We start from the raw sequence: 26735 nt of genomic DNA, 5'->3' as shown, positions 1-26735 counted from the left end.
TTTCCAAAAAAGGCCAAGTTCACAATGACAGGGAAGACTTAAAGAAAACTGGAACTGCACTGTAAAGCACCTTTTCAGGGAACACACCAGCCTTTTCCTTCTGTGTTACCCAACTGCTACTCCCTCCATACCAGGCCCCTGCATGCTCTACACTCCTTACATGTTTCCCTTTCTCAGAACTCCCACTGGGACTGTTCACGCAATGCAAAATCGTCCTCCATGGCCTCTGGAACCATGCGCCATCACTCTTTACGGCCACAGAGTCTAAATAAGCACCAGGCATCTAAGTATTGCTTTTGAATTCCTGTGACCCAAGACATCACAGTACCCACTCTTCATTTACCACAGTGTTAATGCAATCTTTTGGATGATTATTACCAAACAAGAGGTCAGGAGAGCAATATGAAAAGGAGATAAAATATCCATTCCAAAGTAAAAGATGTTTATCAAAAATATAGAGGCTGGCATTATAGGGCTTAGGGACAAACCAGCAATATCCCAATAAGCCTTTGGGAGATCACTCAATAGAGGAGAGTTCAGTGATTTCATTTTTGACGACCACAGTAAAAAAGAAAGTCATAGACAAAAAGCCACATTCTTTACAACAAAGCTCAATGACAGTATAAAAACTACAGGTACTTAAAGGACAAGTAGTATGCTCAATAACCTGTTATAGAACTTGAAAAAAGCCCTCTTTTGAGCAGATCATTATTCAATGATACTGAATAAATGAGGTTTTCTGGAAATTCCTAAAGCAGGCTATTTTCATCCTTGAGTTTTCATTTAGTCTATTCTATAGAGTACCAAATCCACTTCAGGACACTAATGTCTAATAAAGGCTCTGACAAGTCTTGCAGTTAGTACACCAGGTTAATTATATTTCATTTAGGATTTTCCAAATATATTTGCTACTAAAACCTTTCTTTGAAAAATACCCTAGCATTAGTGTCTAGCTGTAGACTTTGCTAAATGCTCTGCTTGAAGTCTTGCCCCACTTCTGTTTTAACCACTGATGCCAACTGTGGGGAGGAAACAAAGAAGCTGCAGTAGTCAAAATCACTTTATTTCTTTCTTTATGCTAGGCAAAACCCAGACCCCAATTAAAAAGAAAAGTGTATATATATATATACACACATATATATACACATACATATATATATCCTATAAGTAATTATGTATCCTATATATAAGTATATATATATTTATATAAGTATATATATGTATATATATATAAAGTATATACAAAGTATATATAGGAAGCACAGCTGTTCTTCCTAGTTCAATGCAGCTGGGGAAAGGAGGTAGCAAACCACTCAGGCCTAAGCAGCTGAGCCAAGGATGAGCTGGCTTGTTCACCTGCACTGCTACTGCTCTTCAGGTATGCCTGCCATTTGAACTCAGGAGCTTTTGATCCCCCTGACTGCAACTGGCCATCACGGAGCAATACTAGACGTTCCCATAGCCTTGGGGCCAGCTCTGGGCAGAGGAGCATGTTGATGTATGCAGGTGGCTTCTCAGATGGCCACCATCATTTGTTGAGATACATGAGGCTCTCCTGAATACACTGTCATGGAGTCAAATCTTAGTTTCTCGTGTACACACGTGTAAAACAAACTAAATTTAAAAATCATGGACTTGATGTATCTGCAAGCATACAGTGAAAGTAGAAGATGGTGTGATTATCTGAATGATCGTCACTTAATCTAATCCTTTCATAAATTATCTTTAACTAATACACAATTGACTGGGGCAATTGGGGGAGCAGAAATAACATGGGCTCTTTCACACACGGCCAAGCTACCTGTGTTTCCCCTCACTTGCTACCTATTTCACAAAGGAGTTTTGGAGGTTAACTGGCACATGGTTGGCATTTGATAAATAAAAATATTAATGTTACCATTTGTGTAGCAAGACTTTAGCAGGCAATAAAGCAATATTTTGTTGCTTAATATTTCAAAAATATTAAACATGTAAACTCTTTGAAAAGATGTTGGTGAACACTTTCAGGAAAAAGAAAGCTGCCAATAAATAGCTTTATGACCGTGAATAATTTATTGAATATCTCAGTGTGCCTCAGTTTGCCTATTATGCAGAGATTATAATTATATTTACCTGATAGAAGTGTTTTGAGGATGAAATGAGTTAGAAAATATAAAGCTCTAAGAAAAGTGCCATCACATGAAGTTATCAAGTAATCTTAACTACTACTAATACACCAAAACCTTCCCACCTTTCATGTCTAATTATCACCATGTGGTTACAATGATGGTTCTCTCTGATCACTCTCTTTCCCAATTACCTATGTTATAGTTTTGACCACATAATTTTGAAGTTAATTATAACCTGTTTCAGAATGCTATTGGTTGTTTCATGTATGCTGGTTTTTATCTCCAACTTGGTGTTTTAAAGTTTCCTATGGGATGGAAAAAAAAAGTCCCTAAGAGATGGATTTTCTGCATCTTCCACATCACCTGTCTCAGTGCTAAGACCACTGCAGGCTAATTTTTATGGATAGAAAATTTGTAACATTGGTATGCTTATAAAGGGTTTTATAATTGTTCAAATAGCTTATTTTCAACTTCTTCCGTTTTGCCCATGTGATCTTCACCTGGATGAGAAGTGAAGTTCCCTGGCTCCCCATATAACCAAGCACTGCTCCAAAGCACAAGTCCACAATTGTTTTATCTGCTCTATGGCTGATCACAGCTGCTGTTAGGAAGGTATTTGAACATTGTCACCAAAAAGATACTAAATAGGGCCAAGGTGGCCTACAGAACAGACCCTCTAATTAGTTTGAGATCCTGTTAGAATAATTCTCTAAAATGTCTGGTTTTAGTCTGAAACTAAAGTGGAGAACAGTGCATAGGACTGCTGTGTCAGCCCAGAAAGGCTAAAGGTGACCATGAACCTCAGGTTCATACCTGAATTTAGTGCAGTGAATTCTACTCTGACATCATTGTGTGAAGTATTTATCACCAAAACTTGAGTAGGTGCATTGACCTTTCCTGAGCAGCCTCTAGAATATATTCAATTTATCTTATGTGCTGATCTGCTCCAGGCTTACATATGTAGGTATGTGTGGCTGGACTTGAAGGGGAGCAGGAAGCTTCCTGAGAGTCCAAAGGGACTCATTTTTCACTTGCTTTCACTTGACTCACATCTGCAATTGTGTGTTAAGATCCACTGTGAGGCCATGCTCAGGTATGCAGAATATCACTTCTATTAGAGGTTGGCAAATGTTCTTAACCTCTCCATCTTGCACCTTGACTATACCAATCTCTTTTTGTATCCATTCCCTGCCCAGGTGCTATCTGCAACTGGTCTGTCAATTTGATCCATTTTGGTGACATGTGGCAATTGTTTGTCACGCAACTGAGGTCCTTAAGTCACAAACCACACTTCATACTGTTTCTAGCTAGAAACAGCTCCATGGGCCAGGTGGCATCTGCCTTTGGGAAGGCTCTTCAATAATAGAAAATCTATTTTTGGGGGCGCCTGGGTGGCTCAGTCAGTTAAGCGTCCGACTTCGGCTCAGGTCATGATCTCACGGTCCGTGAGTTTGAGCCCCGCGTTGGGCTCTGTGCTGACAGCTCAGAGCCTGGAGCCTGCTTCAGATTCTGTGTCTGCTCTCTCTGACCCTCCCCCATTCATGCTCTGTCTCTCTCTGTCTCAAAAATAAATAAACAGTAAAAAAAAAAAAAAGAAAATCTATTATTTGGCTGAAAACCAAATCTAAAGTTTCTAAAGTTCTTTGGCAACGAATATCAATTTTGAAGTCAATGAGACCTCACTAAATACTAACAAGGAAGGGTGGGGTGTTGTTTAACTGAAAATACTTTCATATGCAAGGGGGGGGGGCATCCTTATTGTTTGCAAAGAGAGAGAATCCAATGACTATCCCAAGATTGGGGTGTATGCCTCTGTCTGAAGTCATCTTAGTCTGAAACAGCCTGGTCCACAATGATGCTTTTACCACCCTAGCATGCCTCTACTCTGAAATAGAAAAAAAAAGCACATTTGAGCCTACTTTCTTAAGGATTTTTTAAAATGCAACTTTCTTTCATATTAGAACAATTTGTATAACTCATGTTTCCATTTTAGCTCTAGACACCAGGATAGTCACAAGCATCTTTGCTGACTTTGATGGTGACTAGAACTTCCTTATTTTTCAAATATTTTTATTTTAATAACTCTGTTGAATATGTTTTCTTTATATATAGAAGTAATTGCTTTTAAGAGGCAGAGGATAAATAAACAAATGGAAAAATCAGTGTAAGTTAGTTGAAAATCTATCCACCAGGGGCACCTGGGTGGCTCAGTTGGTTAAGCATGTGACTCTTTGTTTTGGCTCAGGTCATATTCTCATGGTTCCTGGGTTCGAGCCCCGCATCAGGCCCACACTAGTAGTGTGGAGCCTGCCTGGGATTCTCTGCCTCCCTTTCTCTCTGCCCCTACCCTGCTCTCTTTCTCTCTCAAAACAAATAAATGAACATTAAAAAAAAATCTATCTACCACCATTTCTCATACTCTTTATTCCCAACCCTTTCCTTTGCTTTTTCTACTCTGGATTCATATGGTGAAAAATGCAGCAAAGGTAATGATATCCATGGATAGCCAGGTGTTAAAAACCTGCCGCCTTGACATCCTGTCCCCGGTCTAGCAGGATGACCCAAGACACAGGCCGTGAGTCCATTCGATACAATAATTCCCCCGTGCTGTTGATTCACACAGAATGTACCAAACTGTCCATCTGGGTCTCATTCATTGTCTCTCATTTTCTCTTTGCCTTGTCTCCTGGAATTCCAGCTTCCCTGCTTAACATCTTCAGTCATGGGCTCATAGCTGGCCTCCTTCTTTACCGAAAGCATTGCAGTGTTAATATATCAAAGGCAGAAGCTTTGGGTTCACACAGATCTGCAGTATGGTCTCTGTGCCATTTCTCAGATGTGGAATTTGGGACAAATTATCTTAATCCTGAGACTTTATCTTCCTCATCTTTAAAATAGTAAGAGGTCTAGGGGCGCCTGGGTGGCGCAGTCGGTTAAGCGTCCGACTTCAGCCAGGTCACGATCTCGCGGTCCGGGAGTTCGAGCCCCGCGTCGGGCTCTGGGCTGATGGCTCGGAGCCTGGAGCCTGTTTCCGATTCTGTGTCTCCCTCTCTCTCTGCCCCTCCCCCGCTCATGCTCTGTCTCTCTCTGTCCCAAAAATAAATAAACGTTGAAAAAAAAAATTTTTTTTTTTAAAAATAGTAAGAGGTCTTCCCACTTACTGGAGTTGTAAGAACTGAATTAGATAATGCATGAAACTCCCTGGCACAGTGTCTGGCACACAGCATGGGTTTTCAGTTCGTGATAATGGCTGAGAGCTACCAAGCACTTAAAACGCAAGTGCTGAATGCTTTTTCCCCTGTTAGCTTATGTAATCCTCACAATTACTCCACAGCAATTTATGAAGATGGCACTTCTGTAAATTGCTTAGAGCAGTGTCTGGCACCAAGTAAGCTCTCAATAAATGTTAGCTCTTATTAGTATTACTGTTGCTGTCTTCATTTGACAGGTGAGGGATTTGAGGTGAAGTGAGGTTAAATGTTGACTATTATTATCTACTACTTGCCAGGATATTTGCATATAAGAACACTTCTATTACAAAAAATTCGACCAGCAAGTATTATTTTAATCATTGTATGCCAAGGAAACTAAGGATTAGAGAGGTTAAACATCTGGCCAAATGCCACTCAGCTAGAAAGTGGCCAAGTTGGGATTTGATTCCAGGCTTATATGCACTTGAAACCTTCCTCCCCTCTGTATCACACTGGCACCCACTAAGCCTTCATAACTCCCACCCATCAGGAAGCACATCCAGGTCCTAGCCCTTTTTATCTCCACTCCCATGAGAACCAGGCACTGGGCAGTGAGAGCAGAACCCAAACCATTCTCAGAACATTTCAATCCACCCTAACCTATGAACAAGTTAAAAGTGAAATCTTCCCAAGCGATTCCAACAGAACCTTTTCTGGCTGTTTTATGTTGCTTTGCGAGTTGATGACAGTTGCAGCAGCTGTTCTGACAAGTAAATCCTTGTTGGCTTGTTTCCAGTGATCAGAGAGCAGACTCCAGGGTCTGGGGACCTGCCTCACTCAAGCAAGTTCTACAGAAGCAGCATTAATAGAGGCCGAGGGGCCATGCCCCATAAGAAGAGTCGTATGTCACCCCTCAGTATGCTGCTTCATCAACAAAACAAATTCTACTGGAATTTGAAAATTCTGTTCAATAAAAACAACAACCAATGTGTGACTAATACAATTTAATTCAATACAAATCTATAAAGGATATCAAAGTATCAAAATATCAACCAACTAATGGAGAAGGCAAGCCTGATCTGGAAAGTTCCATAAGAGATTGCAAATAAATGGCCATGGGGATGCATAAAAGGGAGATGATGAAGATGAAGATGCTGATGATGAAGATGATCTTATAGAAATTCTATGATGGTAGTTCTCTAAATTAACTCAATATTCTTTCTACTGACTTGGAGACTTTAAAAAAAACAACAGATGACTCTGTCTATGTCCCCCAAAAAGTCAACTAAATCAGAATCTCCAGGTGTGCTGGCCCATCATAAGTATTGTTTTTAAAAGCTACTCAGGTGAATCTACTGTGAAACAGGTTTGAGAATCACTGGTTTAGGAAGCAGGATTCCATCAGGATTTTGACAACTGGAAATGAGGACAGAGGGATGGTCAGAGAAAAGCATACAAGTCAAGGACTTAAGGAAAGAGAGTCCAGGGTTTGGGAAGAATGGAAGAGGGATTTGAGCAGGCTAGCAGATCCATGCACAGTGAGAGAGGAACCAGAGGAAAATAAAGTTTCATTTGCAGGAGCAAGATCATGGAGATAGACTGACATCGAGGGAGTTTGAATCTCCTTTTCAAAATATGTAAACCCCTGCTCTTTACATATGCCATTGTTAATTATACATTAGTTCTATATGACCCAGATAATTATGTCTAGATAAAAAAGCAACAGCTCAAAACTTCTATGTTGCAACTGGGAATCCCTGACTCCCACTACTGCATCTAAACAAAGAGCACGCTGCACTGCACCCTACGGTAGCCACTGTAGGTAATCATCCTGTGTGCAAATACCATTGGGCAAAGTTTTGTATGCACAGCTCTCCTGGAATTATAAAAATAAACAAGCATATGAGAAAGGGGCAGATAGACACATAGTCTGTTAGACTCCTCAGTAATGCTGATTCTGTCTGCCTCTATAATACCTATGACTGATCGTTTCTTCAATTAGATGATGCACTTTAGGAGAAAGAGGCAAATCTTAAGCATTTTTCTCATGACATAGTAAATGTGCATGTGTGCTGGTTATTCTGACATCAGTAACATGCAATGCTTACAGCAACTGATGCATCGATCAGGTGTTATTATTTCCATCTGACAAAAATGGCATGGAGTGGCAATGCAACTGTTCTCCTAGACTGCCTCATTTCGGCTTCTAACACATGCCATTCCCAATATTATTCCGGGAAAAAGCATAGTTGAGTCTATGTTGTCAAACACCTTTATAAAAAGTTTTATACGTTGTTTCAGATGCTATTTCTTTATGTGTAAGAATTAATAGATGATGTTATTTAGGGCCTGGTGTGATAGAATAATTTCCAATGCTATTAAGGTGTATTTTGATGATTCAGAATATTTCAGGTCATAAATCGCTCAAGAACAGAGATCTTACCTGATTCATACCCACATTCCCAAAACTCTTAACACAATGCTAGTGTGATGGCTGTTCTCAATAATTTTTTTTTCTGAAATAAAACTCACATGATTTTGTGATATTTAACATCTTATGTATTAACCACCATCCACACAACTAGTTATGCCAAGCCAAAGAGAAAATAAATCCGACTTGATATGGTTTTTATTACTTCTAGTCCTTCAAACATTTGACATATATGCATTACTTGTCCCATGTGTACCTACACTGTTCTAGGGGCCGGAGGGACAGTGGCAAAATATGAGCAAGATCTCTGTCCTCAATTTGTACCCTTGTGGCAAGAGACAATTACACACACAGGTATGTACAACAAATTGAGAATTAAAAAAATGTTACAAAAGATAGCAAAGAGAGTGATTTAGTGAAGTCACCAGAAAAGGACTACTTCAGATAATACTTCAGATACAAAATGGTCAGGGAGTGGGATTTGAGCTGAGAATTATATAAAGAAAACAGACAGCCATATAATGACAGGCAATGAGTGTTCCAGACAGAACAGCAAAGGCAAAAGCTCTGAAACTGGCTGGGTTCATTGTACGTTCAAGGCATGAAAAGATTAAAAAGGCTAACATTGATAGGAGTTAAATCCAAGAAGTAGGTAGAGGCAATATTACCTAAAGCCTCGAAGTCCACATGAAGATTTTAGAAATTTATTTTTCATTCAGTGGGAAGGCATTAGAAAGGTGTAATACAAAAATGAAATGATCTGACATATATATATGTTGCACCATGAACAGAACAGAGCACCACGAGAGCACCATGAACAGAGTGCTCTCAACTACCAAAGAAAAACTGAATGATGGCCAGACTTCTGTTCTTATTAAGACCCATTCACAAAGTTACTTCCAAAAGCGTGGAAATGAAAGGGCATTCAGATTAAGAATTACCTGAATTAAAAATGCCACTAATAAAAACAACTCTACTGCCTTGTCAAGGAGTCGAGTTTGCTATAGTTTTCCTGTGCAGAACAGAGATCAGTTCATGGAAGAAGAAAGTGCCTCCTCAGGGAGGGCAGGAGATTTGATCCCCAGGCATTCAACTTAGCATGGAAGAGAAGAACCCACAGGTGAGGTGACCATGACATCTATCAACTGAACAGGGACATTTATGGGAGTCACAGGGTGCTATGGATAATTACATCAGAACAACAGGCATAAACTGGAACTGTACCTGGTATCTGGGGTGTAGAGTTACCCTTCATTTAGGCTTGAGTCTCAACCTGTATCGAACCAACTATGTGGCTAGGAACAAGGTATCACCTTTCTGAGACTGAATTTCTTTATCAGGCACATGAAGTGGTTGCATTTTTCTCAGTGACTGAATACTAACTACTAAAGGGTCTTACTGAAGAGACAGAAGAATGAAGTCCATTTCACACTCACAGAGCAAATATACTGACAGTGGTACAGCGTGTCAAGCCACAGAAACATACATCAGGGTAAAGCTACAGTTAGCAGAGGACAAGAGTGAGAGCTCCTATGAAGACATCAAAAAATGCCTCATGGGGGTCTCGTGGCACATGAGCTGAATTGAGGAAAAAAACCAGAAATTTATATATGAATCAACATGATCAAAGAAAAGATAGGGTCATCTTCGATTCAAAATTCTGTTCTCTCCCAGCCAGAGGGGAGAGCATAAGCAAAGGCACATAAGTGTGCAAGGCCATGGCAGGTCCAAGCAGTTATAAAATTGGTTTAACTAGGTGATCTCTCAGCCCCTTTATCCAATAAAAAGCCAAGAGTCTCCCATTTAATGAGGTCAAATACACTGTTTAAAAATGACATTTTTATTTTTAGTGCCCAAATATAACACCACATATGTCAGTATTCCATCTCTCTACCTCCATTTCTCAATAACAACTGCCATTCTATCTATGCCTATTCACGTAACATTTATTCACACTGAGATACACACATACAGAAGTTCTTGGCCATATGTAAAGGAAGTATCTGAAGACCCAGGATAAATGTAAACCTCTCCCTAAGGTCACAGATCTTTATTTTAAGAATAAAAGAAACATATACAGAGCCGGGGGCAGAGTGCTGAATATGTAGGAAAATTTAAGATAACAGTAACTAACATTCAGTCCACATTTAACAGGTGTCAATTCAATTACTTCTCCCAGCACTCCTCTGACCTAGATAGAACATTTCCATTTTTCAGATGAGATAACTGAGGTGTGGACTAGATAAGATCTTGGCACAGGGAACTTAGAAATGACAGAGCTAGACTCTGACTGCAGGGAGTCTGGCTCTAGGATCCATGCTTTTCACAACTACACTGCATGCCTCTCAACAGTGGTGTCAAACTGTGGTGGACAGTTCATGCTGTGCACCCACTGTTCCCTAATTCATCTTTACTGTAAAAAAACCTCAGGGGAGAAGTTGGGAAAAACAGGAAAACATTAGATGGATCTCAGTAGCAACCATTAAAAAAAAGATATGCAACGAGCAAAGACAAGAGAATGAATGAATCTTCAAAATCAAATTCGCATTTTCTAATTCAGCAGTCTGGACCCAAAGCCAGAATGCTTGCCCTTTTGGTCTGTCCAAATCAGCCTAAAGAATTTAGCTGAGTTCACAGGACATGACATAAGTGGAATGCCCAAGGTTCTCATGGAAACAAGTAGAGTTTTGATCAGTTGTTTGTAGTTTATGAAAGTTGTAGTGTCTTGAAGATGAAAAACTGTTAATTTCCTCTGTTCAGCATTTAACAGAATCTCAAGCAGAACAGCGATGAAAGGAAACTTTGTAAGGATGATGGTGGTAATAACAATAATAAGGTTAATGCAGCTATATTATGTTTGCATAACAATGTAAAGCTTACAATTTTTAAATGTGTGATATCCCACTTAAACCTGGCAACACATATATATCATTATTCTACTTTTATCACTTTCACAGAAGAAGGCTCACAGAGGTGCAGTATAAGAGCTGGAATTTAAACTAAACTTTCTCAGTCTAGTAGTATTTCTTCTTCTCCCACTTCTGTTTTCTCAAACTGTTAAAAATTTCAGCAAGCCATCATGATTTTACTTCAAAAGAACTAAAAGCCACAGCATACAGACTCAGGCTTTGATACTCTAACTGCCCCAGTTTCCATATAAAAATCCTAAAACCCCACACTGCATAATCCCTACCTAATCCCTGAATTGTTGAGGGAGGAAATTTGAAAACTAATGAGTTTAACCAGCAAGGGGTCATATTTTAACATGGAACCTGAAAAGAGTGCCAAAGCAGGCTGCCCCTCCTGCAAAGGTCCAGAAGGATGAGGGCATAGCTAAAAGCTGCTTACCAATACAGGACTCCCCGGACAGTGAATAGGTCCCATCGTCATGGAAACCGCTTCTGCACTCACAGTGGTACCACCCTGGCAGGTTAACGCAGCGGGAATGGTTGTGGCACTCAATGATTCCCTCTGTGCATTCATCAATATCTGCCTCAGAGAAAAACACAAGCCCACCAGGACATTAAATTCTTTTGACACTAACCTTTCAGTAAACACCTAAAACATGCTCATGTCAACATAGCAGTTAAAACTGGTTAGTCACCCAAAATGAAAGTTGCAGGAAAAATCAAATCCCATTTTTACCCCCGAATCCAAACAAATTGAATGCTATGGGTGTGTTCTCATATACTAAATAATAAATGAGAGCTGATGATCATGAAGACATCCTATCCTGTTTTGTTGGCTTCTGCATAATCAAAAAGTAAATTGAGGATGTTTGGCACACTTTAGGTATTGAGTATATATGGCTTTTTCTTTATGGTTTCCCAAACAGTAATTCCAGATATTGTGTGCTGTTCCTTGGAAATATCGATGAATAAATAAGCTCAGGAAACTCTAGGTTAAATAGTGTTAAATGGGTTTCTTTTGTACAGCGGTATCAAAGAGACAGCATATTCATATGCCTTGCAAAGCTCAGAAAGAAGAAGAATACTATGCACTGTTTTCCAAATTTCTGTGCCTGAGGGTTACTTTTTCTTGGGATACCTCTAGGATCCTGTGAGACTAATGTTTTGGGAAGCATAGTTGGGAAACTACTGCTCCAATTACTTTATTTACAATTTTTTAAATATTTATTTTTGAGAGAGAGAAAGGGAGAGAGAGGCGGGCAGAGAGACAGGTACACACGGAGAATCCAAAGCAAGCTCCAGGCTCTGAGCTGTCAGCACAGAGCCTGACGCCAGGCTTGAACTCACAGATGGCAAGATCATGACCTGAGCCAAAGTCGGATGCTTAACCCACTGAGTCACCCAGATGCCCCTGTTCAGAATTCTTTTAAAGCTTAAGTACTTGATTTATGAGAGTCAATGAGAGATCCTCATTCTTCAAATCATTCCTGATGGAAGGACATGTTCTGGGCTTTGTTTGCTCTAGGATCTGGCTTTTTCACATAAGCAAATGCCTAGATCATGCACAGATTCTCTAGCCCAGAGGCTTGCCTCTGAGCTGAAGGAGTTGACACCACTGTAGAAAGACGAGCTGTCAATTGTCATGCCAGGGTCAGCTCATTTATAGAGAATCTCTCCATGTAATTATTTGTTGGAATATAGCAATTGTTGCCTGGGAATTTTTCACCAGTTCTCCTGTTAATATCTTAACTATGACAGTCTTATACAAATAGAAATTTAATTAATATTGGGATATAACACATCACGAATAAAACACATTTTGGAATCTTTTTCAGCAGTGCCCTGCTGTAGGCATCATCTCAGGGGCAATCAGCTACCAGTGTTTCTATTACCTTGACATGTCCTAAGGTGTGCACAGGGCTGTGAATGTAGCTTGCAACCTGTCAGTCTCATGTCATGGCATCCCAGCCAAGTAAAGAGAGAAAAAGTGCAGCTCTTTATACTAGGCAAATCCAGCTTTGTGTTGTTGCTGTTGTTGTTGCCGGCTGCCATCTTCCTCCTTTATGATTTGTTATCCTACAGCCCTTATAGTTCTTTGACACATAGCATCCCTTAGGTTTCTTTTTCCTTGTTATTTTTTTCATTTTAATTTCAGTATAGTTAACATACAGCATTATATTAATTTCAGGTGTACAACATATTGATTCAACAATGCTATACATTACTCAGTGCTCATAATGATAAGTGTACTCTAATCCCCATCAGCTATTTCATGCATCCCCCCTCCCCCCTCTGGTAACATGAGTTTGTTCTCTGTAGTTAAAAGTCTGTTTTTTGGTTTTGTCTTTTTTTTCACTTCCTTGTTTGTTTCTTAAATTTCACACATGAGTGAAATTATACAGTATTTGTCTTTCTCTGACTTATTTTGCTTACCATTATGCTCTCTAGCTCCATCCATGTCATTGCAAATGGTAAGATTTTATTCTTTTATGGCTGAATAATACTCCATTGTATATATATATACCACATCTCTGTCCATTCATCCATAAATGGACACTTGCTTGGGCTATTTCCATAATTTGGCTATGGTAAAATACATACACTGAAATACTAATACGACATCATGCTGCAATAAACATGGGGGTTGGTGGGGGCATGTATCCTTTTGAGTTAGGGCTTTTGTATTTTGGGCGATAAAAAACCCAGTAGAGTGATCACTGGATCATAGGGTGATTCCATTTTAAAATTTTTGAGGAATGTCCATAGTGTTTTTCACAGTGGCTGCACCCGTTTGCATTCCCAATACATGAGGGTTCCTTTTTCTACACATCCTCACCAACACTAGTTCGTTCTTGTGTTGTTGATTTTAGCCATTCTGACAGGTGTGAGGTGATATCTCATTGTAGTTTTGATTTGAATTTCCCTCATGATGAGTAACATTGATCACTCATGATCTCTTCATGAGTTTCTCTTCTGTTTGTCATCTGTATGTCTTCTTTGGAGAAATGTCTGTTCGTGTCTTCTGCTCAATTTTTTAATGTATTTTTTTAAATGTTTATTCACTTTTTGAGAGACAGAGACAGAGTATGAGTAGGGCAGGTGCAGAGAGAGAGGGAGACACGGAATCTGAAGCAGGTTTCAGGCTCTGAGCTGTCAGCACAGAGCCTGATGCGGGGCTTGAACTCGCGAACCATGAGATCATGACCTGAGCCAAAGTCGGATGCTTAACCAACTGAGCCACCCAGGCACCCCTTCTGCCCAATTTTTATATTGGATTATTTGTTTTTTGGGTGTTTAATTGTATTATTTCTTTAAATTTTTTTTTTAATTATTTATATGAGAGAGAGACAGAGACAGAGACAGAGAGAATGAGTGGGTAAGGGGGGCAGGGAGAGGCTCAGGGCCAGCATGGAGCCTGATACAGGGCTTGAATTCACGAACTGTGGGATCATGACCTGAGCTGAAGCCAAGAGTCAGACAGTCAACCAACTGAGCCACCCAGGCACCCCTGTATTAGTTCTTTATGTATTTTGGATACTAACCCTTTATTGGATATGTCATTTGAAAATATTTCCCCCCATTTCATAGGTTGCCTTTTAGTTTTGTTGACTGTTTCCTTCACTGTGCAGAAACTTTTATTTTGAAGTAGTCACAATAGTTTATTTTTGCATTTAATTACCTTGCCTCAGAAGACATATCCAGAAAATGTTGCTATGGCCAATTTCAGAGACATGACTGGCTATGCTCACTTCTAGGATTTATATGGCTTAAGGCCTCACATTTATGTCCTTAATCCATTGTGACTTTATTTTTGTGTATGGTACAAGAAAGCAGTCCAGGTTTTTTTCCATGTAGCTGTCCAGTTTTCCCAGAAACATTTGAAGAGACTGTTTCCCATTGTATATTCTTTCCTCCTTTGTTGAAAATTAATTGACTATATAGCCGTGGGTTTATTTCTGGCCTTTCTATTCTGTTCCATTGATCTTTGTGTCTTATTTATGCCAGTGCCATACTGTTTGACTACTTCAGCTTTGTAATATAACTTTAAGTCTGGAATTGTGATACCTCCAGTTTTGTTACTCTTTTTGTGAGATTACATTGGCCTTTTGGGGTCTTTTGCAGTTACATGCAAATTATAGGATTGCTTGTTCTGGTTCTGTGAAAAATCCTATGGGAATTTTGATAGGGATTGCATTAAATGTGTAGATTGCTTTGGGTAGTATAGACATTTAAAGAGTATTTGTTCTTCCAACCCGTAAGCATGGAATACCTTTCCATTTGTTTATGTCATCTTCACTTTCTTTCATTTGTGTTTTAGTTTTCAGAGTACAGGTCTTTTACTTCTTCAGACAAGTTTATTCCTAGGTATTTTATTATTTTTGGTGCAACTGTAAATGGGATTGTTTTCATTACACTCTCTGCTGTTTCATTATTAGCCTATAGGAATGCAACAGATTTCTGTACACTGATTTTGTATCCTATGATATTAGTGAATTCATTTATCACTTCTAGTAATTTTGTAGAGGAATCTTTTGGGTCTTCTATATATAGGATCATGTCATCTGCAAATAGTGAAAGTTTTACTTTTTTCTTACCAATATGAAGGTCTTTTATTTCTTTTGTTGTCTTATTGCTATTACTTGGACTTCTATTACTATATTTAATAAAAGTGGTGAGAGTGGACACCCTTATTTTGTTCCTGAACTTAGGGTAAAGGCTCTTGGTTTTTCCCATTATGATGTTCACTGTGGGTTTTTCATATAAGGCTTTTATTATGTTGAGGTGTGTTTCATGTAAATCTACTTTGTTGAGATTTTTTTTCAAATAATGAGTGAATGTTGTACTTTGTCAAATGCTTTTTCTATATCTATTGACATGATCATGTGATTTTTATACTCTTATTGATGTGATGTGTTACACTGATTGGTTTGTGAATGTTGAGCCACCATTGCATCCCAGGAAAAAATCCCACCTGATCATGGTAAATGATTTTTAATGTATTGTTGGATTTGATTTGCTAGTATTTTGTTACAATTTTTGCATCTCTGTTCATCAGTGATGTTGGCCTATAGTTCTCTTTTTTGGTGTTAACTTTATCTGGTTATCATATTAGGGTGATGATGGCCTCATAGAATGAATTTGGTACCTTTCCTTCCTCTTCTACTTATTGGAATCATTTGGAAAGAATAGGTATTAACTCTTGTTTAAATGTTTGGTAAAGTTTGCCTATTCAGCCATCTGGTCCTGGACTTTTGTTTGTTGAGAGTTATTCTGTTTCTTCCTCCTTAAGTTTTGGTAGGTTATATGTTTCTAGAAATTTATCCATTTCTTCTAGGTTGTCCAATTTGTTAGCATAAATTATTTCATAATATTATCTTACAATTGTATGTATGTGTGTATATCTATCTATCTATCTATATCTATCTATATCTATCTATCTATCTATCTATATATATATATCTGTGAGGTTGGTTGTTATTTCTCTTTTCATTGTGATGTTGTTTGAGTCCTCTTTTTTGGGGGGATGAGTATGGCTTAGGTTTATCAATTTTGTTGATCTTTTCAAAGAATCAGCTCCTGGTTTCATTGTTCTGTTCTATTGTTTTTCAGTTTCTACATCATTGATTTCTGCTTTTATTTGTAACTATTTACTTTCTTCTGCTGGCTTCAGTTTTTTTTTTCTAGCTCCTTTAGGTATAAAGTTAGGTTTTTTTATTTGTGATTTTTCTTGCTCTTGAGGTAAGCCTGTGTTGCTATAAATTTCTGTCTCAGAACTTCTTTTGCTGCATCCCAAATACTCTGGACCATTGTATTTTAATTTTCACTTGTTTCCATGTATTTTTTAACTTATTTTATTTTCTGGTTGACCCATTCATTGTTTACTAACATGTTATTTAACTTCAATGTATTTGTGCTCTCTCAAGACTTTTTTTTTTTTTTGTGGTTGATTTCTAGTTTCATAGTGTTGGGTCAGAAAAGATGCACAGTATGAACTGGATCTTTTTGAATTCATTGAAATTCCTTTTGTGGCCGATTTGTGATCTATTCTAAAGAAAGTTCAATGTTCCCTTAAAAAGAATGTGTATTCTGCTTTAAGATGGAATGTTCTGAATATATCTGCTAAATCCACCTGGTCCAGTGTGTCATTCAAAGCTACCGTTTCCTGATAGAGGATGGTGGGGAAGATGGCGGCATAGGAGGATGCTGGGCTCACCTCCTCCTGCTGATACCTTAGATTCTACCCACATCAGCCTAAATAACCCAGAAAACTACTGGAAGACTAGCAGAATGGACTCTCCGGAGGCAAGTGTAGACAAGAGACACATGGAAGAGGGTAGGAAGGGCGGAAAGGCAGTGCATGCTACACAGACTGGTGGGAGGGAGTCGGGGTGGTGGAGGGGCAGCCTGCCGGCAAGGCAGAGCCCCCGAAGTCTGGCTTGCAAAAGTGGAGGGGCTGGACTCCATGAGTTCTGACAGCCAGCGAGTGGGACATAACATCTGGAATGTTAAAAGTCAACAGCTCTGCTCTTGGAGAGCAGTGAGGGTGAGAGGATGCCTGGAGGGAGAGTTGTTGAGCCCCGGAAGGACAGAAATCGGTGGGGGAACAAAGGCGCTGCCAAGAGCCATCTCCCTCTCCCACCCCCCGGCTGACATTCCAACGTGAACCAGTTCCCATCAATGAACCTGCTAGCACCACACGTACACACAACGCTGTGCTTCTGTGGATCCATCCCTCCCATGGGACTGCCTCCCTCCCAGCAATGCAGGGCCCCTCCCACAGGGGACCACTCAATGGCAAAGCGAGTTAAGCCTGCCCATCCTGCCCCTGTGCAACTTGCAGATCCACCCCGGCTAATACGCCCTTGGCCAGATCCCATCAGAGCAGCACCACAAGCCTAGCAGTGTGCAGGTAGCCCAGACAGGGGTCACAACACTCCACAATTCCTGCCCCTGGGAGAGAGGAAGATAAGGTACACACCAGTGGCCCCTGAGGTGGGCTGGGGGAAGACACTGGGTCTGACTGCAGCCCCACCCACCAACACAAGATACTCTGGACAGCACAGGGGAAGTGCCCTGCAGTTTGGAGCTACCACAGGGACTACACAAAATGACGAAATGGAAGAATTCTCCCCAAAAGAAATGCCAGGAAGTAGCGACAGCTAACAAATTGATCAAAAACGATTTAAGCAATGTAATGGAAGAAGAATTTAGAATAATGGTCATAAAATTAATCGCTGGGCTTGAAAAAAGCATAGAGGATAGGAGAGAATCTATTGCTACAGAGATCAAGGGACTAAGAAATAGTCACAAGGAACTAAAAAATGCTATAAATGAGGTGCAAAATAAAATGGAGGTGGCCATAGCATGGATCGAAGAGGCAGATGAGAGAATAGGTGAATTAGAAGATAAAATTATGGAAAAAGAGGAAGTTGAGAAAAAGAGAGATAAAAACATCCAGGAGTATGAGGGGAGAATTAGAGAACTAAGTGATGCAATCAAACGGAACAATATCCATATCATAGGAATTCGAGAAGAAGAAGAGAGACAGAAAGGGGCTGAAGGTGCACTTGAACAAATCATAGCTGAGAACTTCCCTGATCTGGGGAAGGAAAAAGGCATTGAAATCCAAGAGGCACAGAGAACTCCCTTCAGACGTAACTTGAATCAATCTTCTGCACCACATATCATAGTGAAACTGGCAAAATACAAGGATAAAGAGAAAATTGTGAAAGCAGCTAGGGGTAAACATGCTCTAACTTACAAAGGTAGACACATAAGAATAGTGGCTGACCTATCTACAGAAACTTGGCAGGCCAGAATGGAATGGCAGGAAAACTTCAATGTGATGAACAGAAAAAATAGGCAGCTGAGAATCCTTTATCCAGCAAGTCTGTCATTCAGAATAGAAGGAGAGATAAAGGTTTTCCCAAACAAACAAAAACTGAAGGAATTCATCACTAAACCAGCCCTACAAGAAAGATCATAAGGGGGATTCGTGAGTGAAATGCTGCAAGGAACATAAAGTACCAGAGACATCATTACAAGCATGAAACCTACAGACATCACAATGACTCTAAACCCATATCTTTCCATAATAACACTGAATTTAAATGGACTAAATGCTGCAACCAAAGACAGGGTATCAGAATGGATTAAAAAAACAAGACCCATCTATTTGCTGTCTATAAGAGACTCATTTTAGACCTAAGGACACCTTCAGATTGAAAGTGAGGGGATGGAGAACTATCTATCATACTACTGGAAGTCAAAAGAAAGCTGGAGTAGCCATACTTATAGCAGACAAACTAGTCTTTAAATTAAAGGTTGTAACAAGAGATGAAGAAGGGCATTATATAATCATTACAGGGTCTATCCATCAGGAAGAGCTAACAATTATAAATGTCTATATGCTGAATACGGGAGCCCCCAAATATATACAACAATTACAAACATAAGCAACCTTATTGATAAGAATGTGGTAATTGCAGGGGACTTTAATACTCCACTTACAACAATGGATAGATCAACTAGACACAGGATCAATAAAGAAACAAGGGCCCTGAATGATACATTGGATCAGATGGACTTGACAGATATATTTAGAGCTCTGCATCCCAAAGCAACAGAATATACTTTCTTCTTGAGTGCACATGGAACATTCTCCAAGACAGATCGCATACTGGGTCACAAAACAGCCCTTCATAAGTATAAAAGAATTGAGATCATACCATGCACACTTTCAGACCACAATGCTATGAAACTTGAAATCAATCACGGGAAAAAGTCTGGAAAACCTCCAAAAGCTTGGAGGTTAAAGAACACCTTACTAAACAATGAATGGGTCAACCAGGCAATTAGGGAAGAAATTAAAAAAATAGATGGAAACAAATGAAATGAAAATACAACAATCCAAACGCTTTGGGATATAGAGAAGGCAGTCCTGAGAGGAAAATACATTGCAATCCAGGCCTATCTCAAGAAACAAGAAAATCCCAAATACAAAATCTAACCACACACCTAAAGGAAATAGAAGCAGAACAGCAAAGACACCCCAAACCTAGCAGAAGAAGAGAAATAATAAAGATCAGAGCAGAAATAAACAATATAGAATCTAAAAAAAACTGTAGAGCAGACCAATGAAACCAACAGTTGGTTTGTTGAAAAAATAAACAAAACTGATAAACCTCTAGCCTCTAGCCAGGCTTCTCAAAAGAAAAGGGAGAGGACCCAAAGAGATAAAATCATGAATGAAAATGGAATGATTACAGCCAATTCCTCAGAAATATATGCAATTATCAGGAAATACTATGAGAAATTATATGCCAACAAACTGGACAACCTGGAAGAAATGGACAAATGCCTAAACACCCACCCACTTCCCAAACTCAAACAGGAAGATATAGAAAACTTGAACAGACCCATAACCAATGAAGAAATTGAATCAGTTATCAAAACTCTCTCAACAAATAAGAGTCCAGAACCAGATGGTTTCCCTGGGGAATTGTACCAGACACTTAAAGCAGAGATGATACCTATCCTTCTCAAGCTGTTCCAAAAATAGAAAGGGAAGGAAAACTTCCAGACTCCTCCTATGAAGCCAGCATTACTTTGATTCCCAAACCAGTCAGAGACCCAGGAAAAAAAGAGAACTACAGGCCAATATTCCTGATGAATATGGATGCAAAAATTCTCAACAAGATACCAGAAAATCGAATTCAACAGCATACAAAAAAAAAATTATTCCCCATGATCAAGTGAGATTCATTCCTGGGCTGCAGGGCTGGTTCAACATTCGCAAATTAGTCAATGTGATACATCACATTGATAAAAGAAAAGATAAGAACCATATGATCCTGTCAATCGACGCAGAAAAAGCAGTTGACAAAATTCAGCATGCTTTCTTAATAAAAACCCTTGAGAAAGTCGGGATAGAAGGAACATACTTAAACATCATAAAAGCCAGTAATGAAAAGCCCACAGCTAATATCATCCTCAATGGGGAAAAACTGAGAGCTTTCCCCCTGAGATCAGGAACACGACAGGGATGTCCACTCTCACTGCTGTTGTTTAACATAGTGTTGGAAGTCCTAGCATCAGCAACCAGACAACAAAAGGAAATCAAAGGCATCAAAATTGGCAAAGATAAAATCAAGCTTTCACTTTTTGCAGATGACATGATATTATACATGGAAAACCTGATTGACTCCACTGAAAGTCTGCTAGAACTGATACATGAGTTCAGCAAAGTCACAGGATAGAAAACAAATGTACAGAATTCAGTTGCATTCTTATACACTAATAATGAAACACCAGAAAGACATATGAAGAAACTGATCCCATTCACAATTGCACCAAGAATCATAAAATACCTAGGGATAAACCCAACCAAAGATGTAAAAGATCTGTATGCTGAAAACTATAGAAAGTTTATGAAGGAAATTGAAGAAGATACAAAGAAATGGAAAAACCTTCTGTGCTCACGGATTGGAAGAGTAAATATTGTTCAAACGTCAATACTACCCAAAGCTATGTACACATTCAATTCAATCCCAATCAAAATTGCACCAGCATTCTTCTCGAAGCTAGAACAAGCAATCCTAAAAAATGTATGGAACCACAAAAGACCCCGAATAGCGAAAGTAATATTGAAGAAGACGACCAAAGCGGGAGGCATCCCAATCCCAGACTTTAGCCTCTACTACAACGCTGAAATCATCAAGACAGCATGGTATTGGCACAAAAACATATGCATAGACCAATGGAATAGAATAGAGACTCCAGAATTGGACCCACAAAAGTATGGCCAACTAATCTTTGACAAAGCAGGAAAGATACCCAATGGAAAAAGACAGTCTCTTTAACAAATGGTGCTCGGAGAACTGGACAGCAACATGCAGAAGAATGAAACTAGACCACTTGCTTACACCATTCACAAAGATGAACTCAAAATGGATGAAGGACCTGAATGTGAGACAGGAAACCACCAAAACCCTAGAGGAGAAAGCAGGAAAAAAACCCTTTGACCTCAGCTGCAGCAATTTCTTACTTGACACATCTCCAAAGGCAAGGGAATTAAAAGCAAAAATGAACTATTGGGACCTCATGAAGATAAAAAGCTTCTGCACTGCAAAGGAAACAATCAAGAAAACTAAAAGGCAACCGACAGAATGGGAAAAGATATTTGCAAATGACTTATCAGACAAAGGCCAGTATCCAAAACCTGTAAAGAACTCACCAAACTCCACACCCGAAAAACAAATAACCCAGTGAAGAAATGGGCAGAAGACATGAATAGACACTTTTTAAAGAAGAAATCCAGATGGCCAACAGGCACATGAAAAGATGCTTCACGTCACTCCTCATCAAGGAAATACAAATCAAAACCACACTGAGATATCACCTCACGCCAGTCAGAGTGGCTAAAATGAACAAAGTGGAGACTATAGATGCTGGCGAGGATGTGGAGAAACGGGTACCCTCTTGCACTGTTGGTGGGAATGTAAACTGGTGCAGCCACTCTGGAAACAGTGTGGAGGTTCCTCAAAAAATTAAAAATAGACCTACCCTATGACCCAGCAATAGCAATGCTAGGAATTCACCCAAGGGATACAGGAGTGCTGATGCATAGGTGCACTTGTACCTCAATGTTTATAGCAGCACTTTCAACAATAGCCAAACTATGGAGAGAGCCTAAATGTCCATCAACTGATGAATGTATAAAGAAACTGTTGTTTATATACACAATGGAATACTACTTGGCAACGAGAAAGAATGAAATATGGCCTTTTGGAGCAACGTGGATGGAACTGGAGAGTGGTATGCTAAGTGAAATAAGTCATCAGAGAAAGACGGATACCATATGTTTTCACTCTAATGTGGATACTGAGAAATTTAACATCATACCATAGGGGAGGGAAGGGAAAAAAAAAGAAAATGTTAGAGAGGGAGGGAGGCAAACCATAAGAGCCTCTTAAAAACTGAGAATAAACTGAAGGTTGATGGGGGTGGGAGTGAGGGGAAAGTAGATGATGGGCATTGAGGAGGGCACCTGTTAGGATGAGCACTGGGTGTTGTATGGAAACCAACTTGACAATAAATTTCATATTAAAAAAATAAATAAAAGCCCTAGTTAAACATACAAACAAACGAACAAACAAAGCTACTGTTTCCTTGTTGTTTTTCTGTTTGGATGATATGTCCATTAATGTACGTGGGGTGTCCACTATTAATTTGTTACTGTTGATTACTTCTTTTATGTTTGTTATTTTGGTGCTTTCATGTTGGGTGTTTAAATATTTACAACTGTTTATCTTCATGTTGTCTCCATTATTATTACATAGTGTCCTTATTTATCGCCTGTTACAGTCTTTGTTCCAAAGTCTATTTTGCCTGATATAATTATTGCTACCCATGCTTTGCCATCCACTTGTATGACAAATGTTTCTCTATCCCCCTACTTTCAATCTGCAGGTGCCTTTCTTTAGTTTTTGTTTGTCTGAGAATCTATCTCTCCTATTTTGAACAATACCCTTGCTGCATAGAGTATTCTTGGCTGCAGATTTTTCTCTTTTAGCACCTTGAATATATCATGATACTCTCTCTTCGGGCATTTAACGTTTCTGCTGAAAAATCACATGAAAGACTTATGGGATTTCCCTTGTATCTAACTCTTTTCTCTTGCTGCTTTTAATTTTTTTATCAATACTTTTTAATTACCATTTTAATTACTATATGTCTTGGTGTGGATGTCTTTGTGATGATTTTCTTGGGTGGATCTCTGTGTCACCTGGATCTGGATATCTGTTTCCTTCCCCAGAGTCAGGAAATTTTCAGCTATTATTTCTTTGAGTAAATTTTCTCCCCCCTTTTCTCTCTCTTCTTCCAGGAGCCCTATAATGCAAATGTGATTTTGCTTGGTGGAGTCACTGAGTTCCCTAAGGCTAGTCTCAATTTGCATAATTTTCCCCCTCTCATTTCTTCAGGTGATTACTTTCATTACTCTGTCTTCCAGGTCATTAATTCATTCTTCTGGTTTTTCTAGCTTTCTCTAGCTACTTATTCCATCAAGTATACTTTAAAATTTCATTAATTGTATTATCTCTGATTGGTTCTTTCTTTTCTCTTTGTTAAATGTCCTCCATTTGAAGTGATGTCCTTTGCTCTTTTCTCAAGTCCAGTGAGTATCTTTATGATCATTACTTTAAATTCTATCAGGCATATTACTTGTCTCTTTTTCAATTAGGTCTCTTGCTATGATTTGGTCCTATTATTTTCTTAAAGATATATTCCTCTGTCTCCTCATTTTGTCTAACTCTCTGTATCTGTTTCTGTGTGTTAGTAAAGTCAGCTCTGTCTTTTGTCTTGAAGGTAATGGCCTTATGAAGAAGAGGTCCTATAGTGTCTTGGAGTGCAGTGTTCCCTGCTCCTTAGGATCTGCTGCTTCAGGGACTGTCTCCTATAGGCGTTGGGTGTACCCTGCTGTAGCCCTGGCCTTTTCTTCCTTCAGTTCAATTGTCTGAAGAGGCTCTCTTTGCCGGTTGTGGATAGTGTTTGGTTCCCAGCTGTGTAGGGCCTGTTTTAATAAGTTGTGTTCTGGTCTGCTTGCAAAATGCAACCTGCTGTCACCACCACCAGAATTAAGGTCCTGCAGTAAGGGCTATTAGGGAGATGGGGTGCTGGCAAAATTTAGGCTAATCTTCTGGGTAATGCAGTGCTGCGACTAAGGCAAGATTTAGTAGAAATATTTGATCTGCCTAAGTGTGGGGTCAGGGCTTGGTGCAGGCATGTTTGCTGGTGAGTATTGGCACCACCCTGGTTCCCACAGGTGGCCCTATGTTTATGTTGAGGGGAACAGGTAGAAATGGCTTGTGCCAGCTCCTTTGTTCCTGAAGGGGGTCTCTCTGTGTTCCCTGCCTCTCTGGGACAGTCTCTGAGATGAGTAAATCAGTCTACTTCCCATGTGTCCCAGGCCTTTTTCAAACTTTTCTTCTATGCTTTATCTCTGTGGGTTGTTTATGTGTTGTTTCTTTAAGGGCAAGGCCTCAGCTTCCTAAAGCCCTCTGAGCTACTCCAGAGTGGAGCCTGCTGATTTTTAAAATTTCAGGCTTTAAGTATTACTGGTTGTAAGAACTCATGAAATTCAGCCCCTCTCACTTTCAAAGCCAAATGTTATAGGGATTCCTCTTCCCCAGTGTGACTATTTCTCACCCTTCTCCACAACCCAGGCTCTCTCTGGACCACAGGTGGTAAAGGTCCATTTTTCTCCCAAACCACATCACCACCCTTCCTACCTTCTTCCATGTGGCCTGTTCTCTACTTTTGGTGATTGAGTTTGTTCTGCCAGTCTTCAGGTTATTTATGCTGATGTGAGTGTTACCTATTTGTGGGGCAAAGTGAGTTTAGGGTCCTCTTAGTCAGCTACCTTCCCAGATCCCACTTGCATCCCTTAGGTTTCTAAATGTCATCAGCCCAAAGGACCCAGGCTTCTGTGGCACCTTCCATTATGGCTGTCAGGTTGTCATGTATTATAAATCCCTAGATTTATAAACAGCTCTGTTGTAATTTCTGAAATTTTACAGATGGGTGTTTTGGAGGACACACCTTGGATCACTTAGAATTTCAAAAATTGAAACAGAGAGGTAACTTGAGGCTATGTCTCAGAAACAAAGGGCTAGTCCCAGCTTATGGAGTCAGTTCAGCATTTTTTTAAAAAATTTTTTTTCAACGTTTATTTATTTTTGGGACAGAGAGAGACAGAGCATGAACGGGGGAGGGGCAGAGAGAGAGGGAGACACAGAATCGGAAATAGGCTCCAGGCTCCGAGCCATCAGCCCAGAGCCTGACGCGGGGCTCGAACTCACGGACCGCGAGATCGTGACCTGGCTGAAGTCGGACGCTTAACAGACTGCGCCACCCAGGCGCCCCAGTTCAGCATTTTTAAATGCAGTCACTGAGAGAAACAAGGGTAATGAGAAGACTGATTTTCAGAGATAGCTTCTCCATGTTAAGGCTGAAAGACAACTGTCTGCAATGGAGCAGCGACAAATTCTACCTAAGATAACGATTTCCAAAGCCCCCAGAGAGGCAGTCATGACCCCCCACACATCCTGTCAGCATCTAGACTGCCGACAGTCTTCAGGTAACAACTGTCCAGGTAGTCAGCATTTTAAGAAATGAGGGAATACACAAGCCAAACCTTCTCAGATAACCAAAATAATCGCATGTCCTGATTGACCTGGGACAAGCCTAGTTTACACCTGCTGCCCATGTCCTTCTCAAAAGCATACCAGTTTGGAGGATAAATTATCTGAACATCTTTCAATAATTTGTCCAGCCTTCAATTCTGTGTTCAGGTTCAGAGGAGCAAGAGTGGCAAATCACGTGCAAATATTTTTTTGCCAGTTCACAGATATTTATGTTCCCAGAATGAAATAATATGAGACTATTAAAGGCTTCTATGATTAGGCAGGACAGAAGTTGTCTGTGAGGCACGAGGGATGCTAACAAGAGAATGAAGACAACCAGATGGTTATATCTATGACTGCCCCCAGAGACACCGAGGAACCCCTGGCTTGCAATGAAAATGAGTAACGTGGTAGAGATGCCCCTTGCCTGGCAGCTGCACTGCCCGTAGCAGATTCTGGTGACTCAATGGGAATAACCAGGGCTCCTCACATACTGGCATCTGGTAACAAAGCTGCACATTTCTGTTCTGTAAGGTCTACAATGTAAGCTAACATTTTCATTTGATATGCAACCAGGCTACATGTGAACGGTGCTCACATTTTCATGGTGTTCATAAACCTGGCTGTTTCTTCTACATAGTCACAGTAGTATTAAAAGCAACGCCTGCAAACCCAAATACAGAAAACACTTAGATGCTTTTCAGTGACACTTGGGGGACTTTAAAAATAATAAATGGGTTGTGCTGCCTTTGTCCTCAGAGATTGGTTCCTCCCAGTCAGCACCTGCCACAGGCAAACAAACAAGACAGATGCTCTGGAAATAGGGTTTCTGTGAGTTCACTATGGAATCCAACTCTTTCTCAATGAATTCTGATTAACTACTATAAGCTTGTGTTGGGGAAATTCATTGA

At 39.8% G+C, this 26735-nt stretch overlaps 1 protein-coding gene across 2 annotated transcripts in view; it reads right to left on the bottom strand.

Moving 5' to 3' along the window:
• NELL1 (neural EGFL like 1) overlaps positions 1-26735 on the bottom strand; it is an 882973-nt gene that overhangs the window by 34828 nt on the left and 821410 nt on the right. Inside the window, exon 16 of one of the 2 annotated variants that reach the window (XM_043580818.1) lies at positions 11079-11219. The exons of the other annotated variant lie outside the window; for it this stretch is intronic. Coding sequence (XP_043436753.1) covers positions 11079-11219 — 141 coding nt within the window. The remainder of the gene's footprint in view (positions 1-11078; positions 11220-26735) is intronic. 2 annotated transcript variants of the gene reach the window in all.

The sequence above is a fragment of the Prionailurus bengalensis genome, chromosome D1 (assembly GCF_016509475.1).
Source record: "Prionailurus bengalensis isolate Pbe53 chromosome D1, Fcat_Pben_1.1_paternal_pri, whole genome shotgun sequence".
Classification (NCBI taxonomy): domain Eukaryota; kingdom Metazoa; phylum Chordata; class Mammalia; order Carnivora; family Felidae; genus Prionailurus; species Prionailurus bengalensis.
Note: the sequence above shows the minus strand (reverse complement) of the source record. Positions and strands in the feature narration are given on the sequence as shown.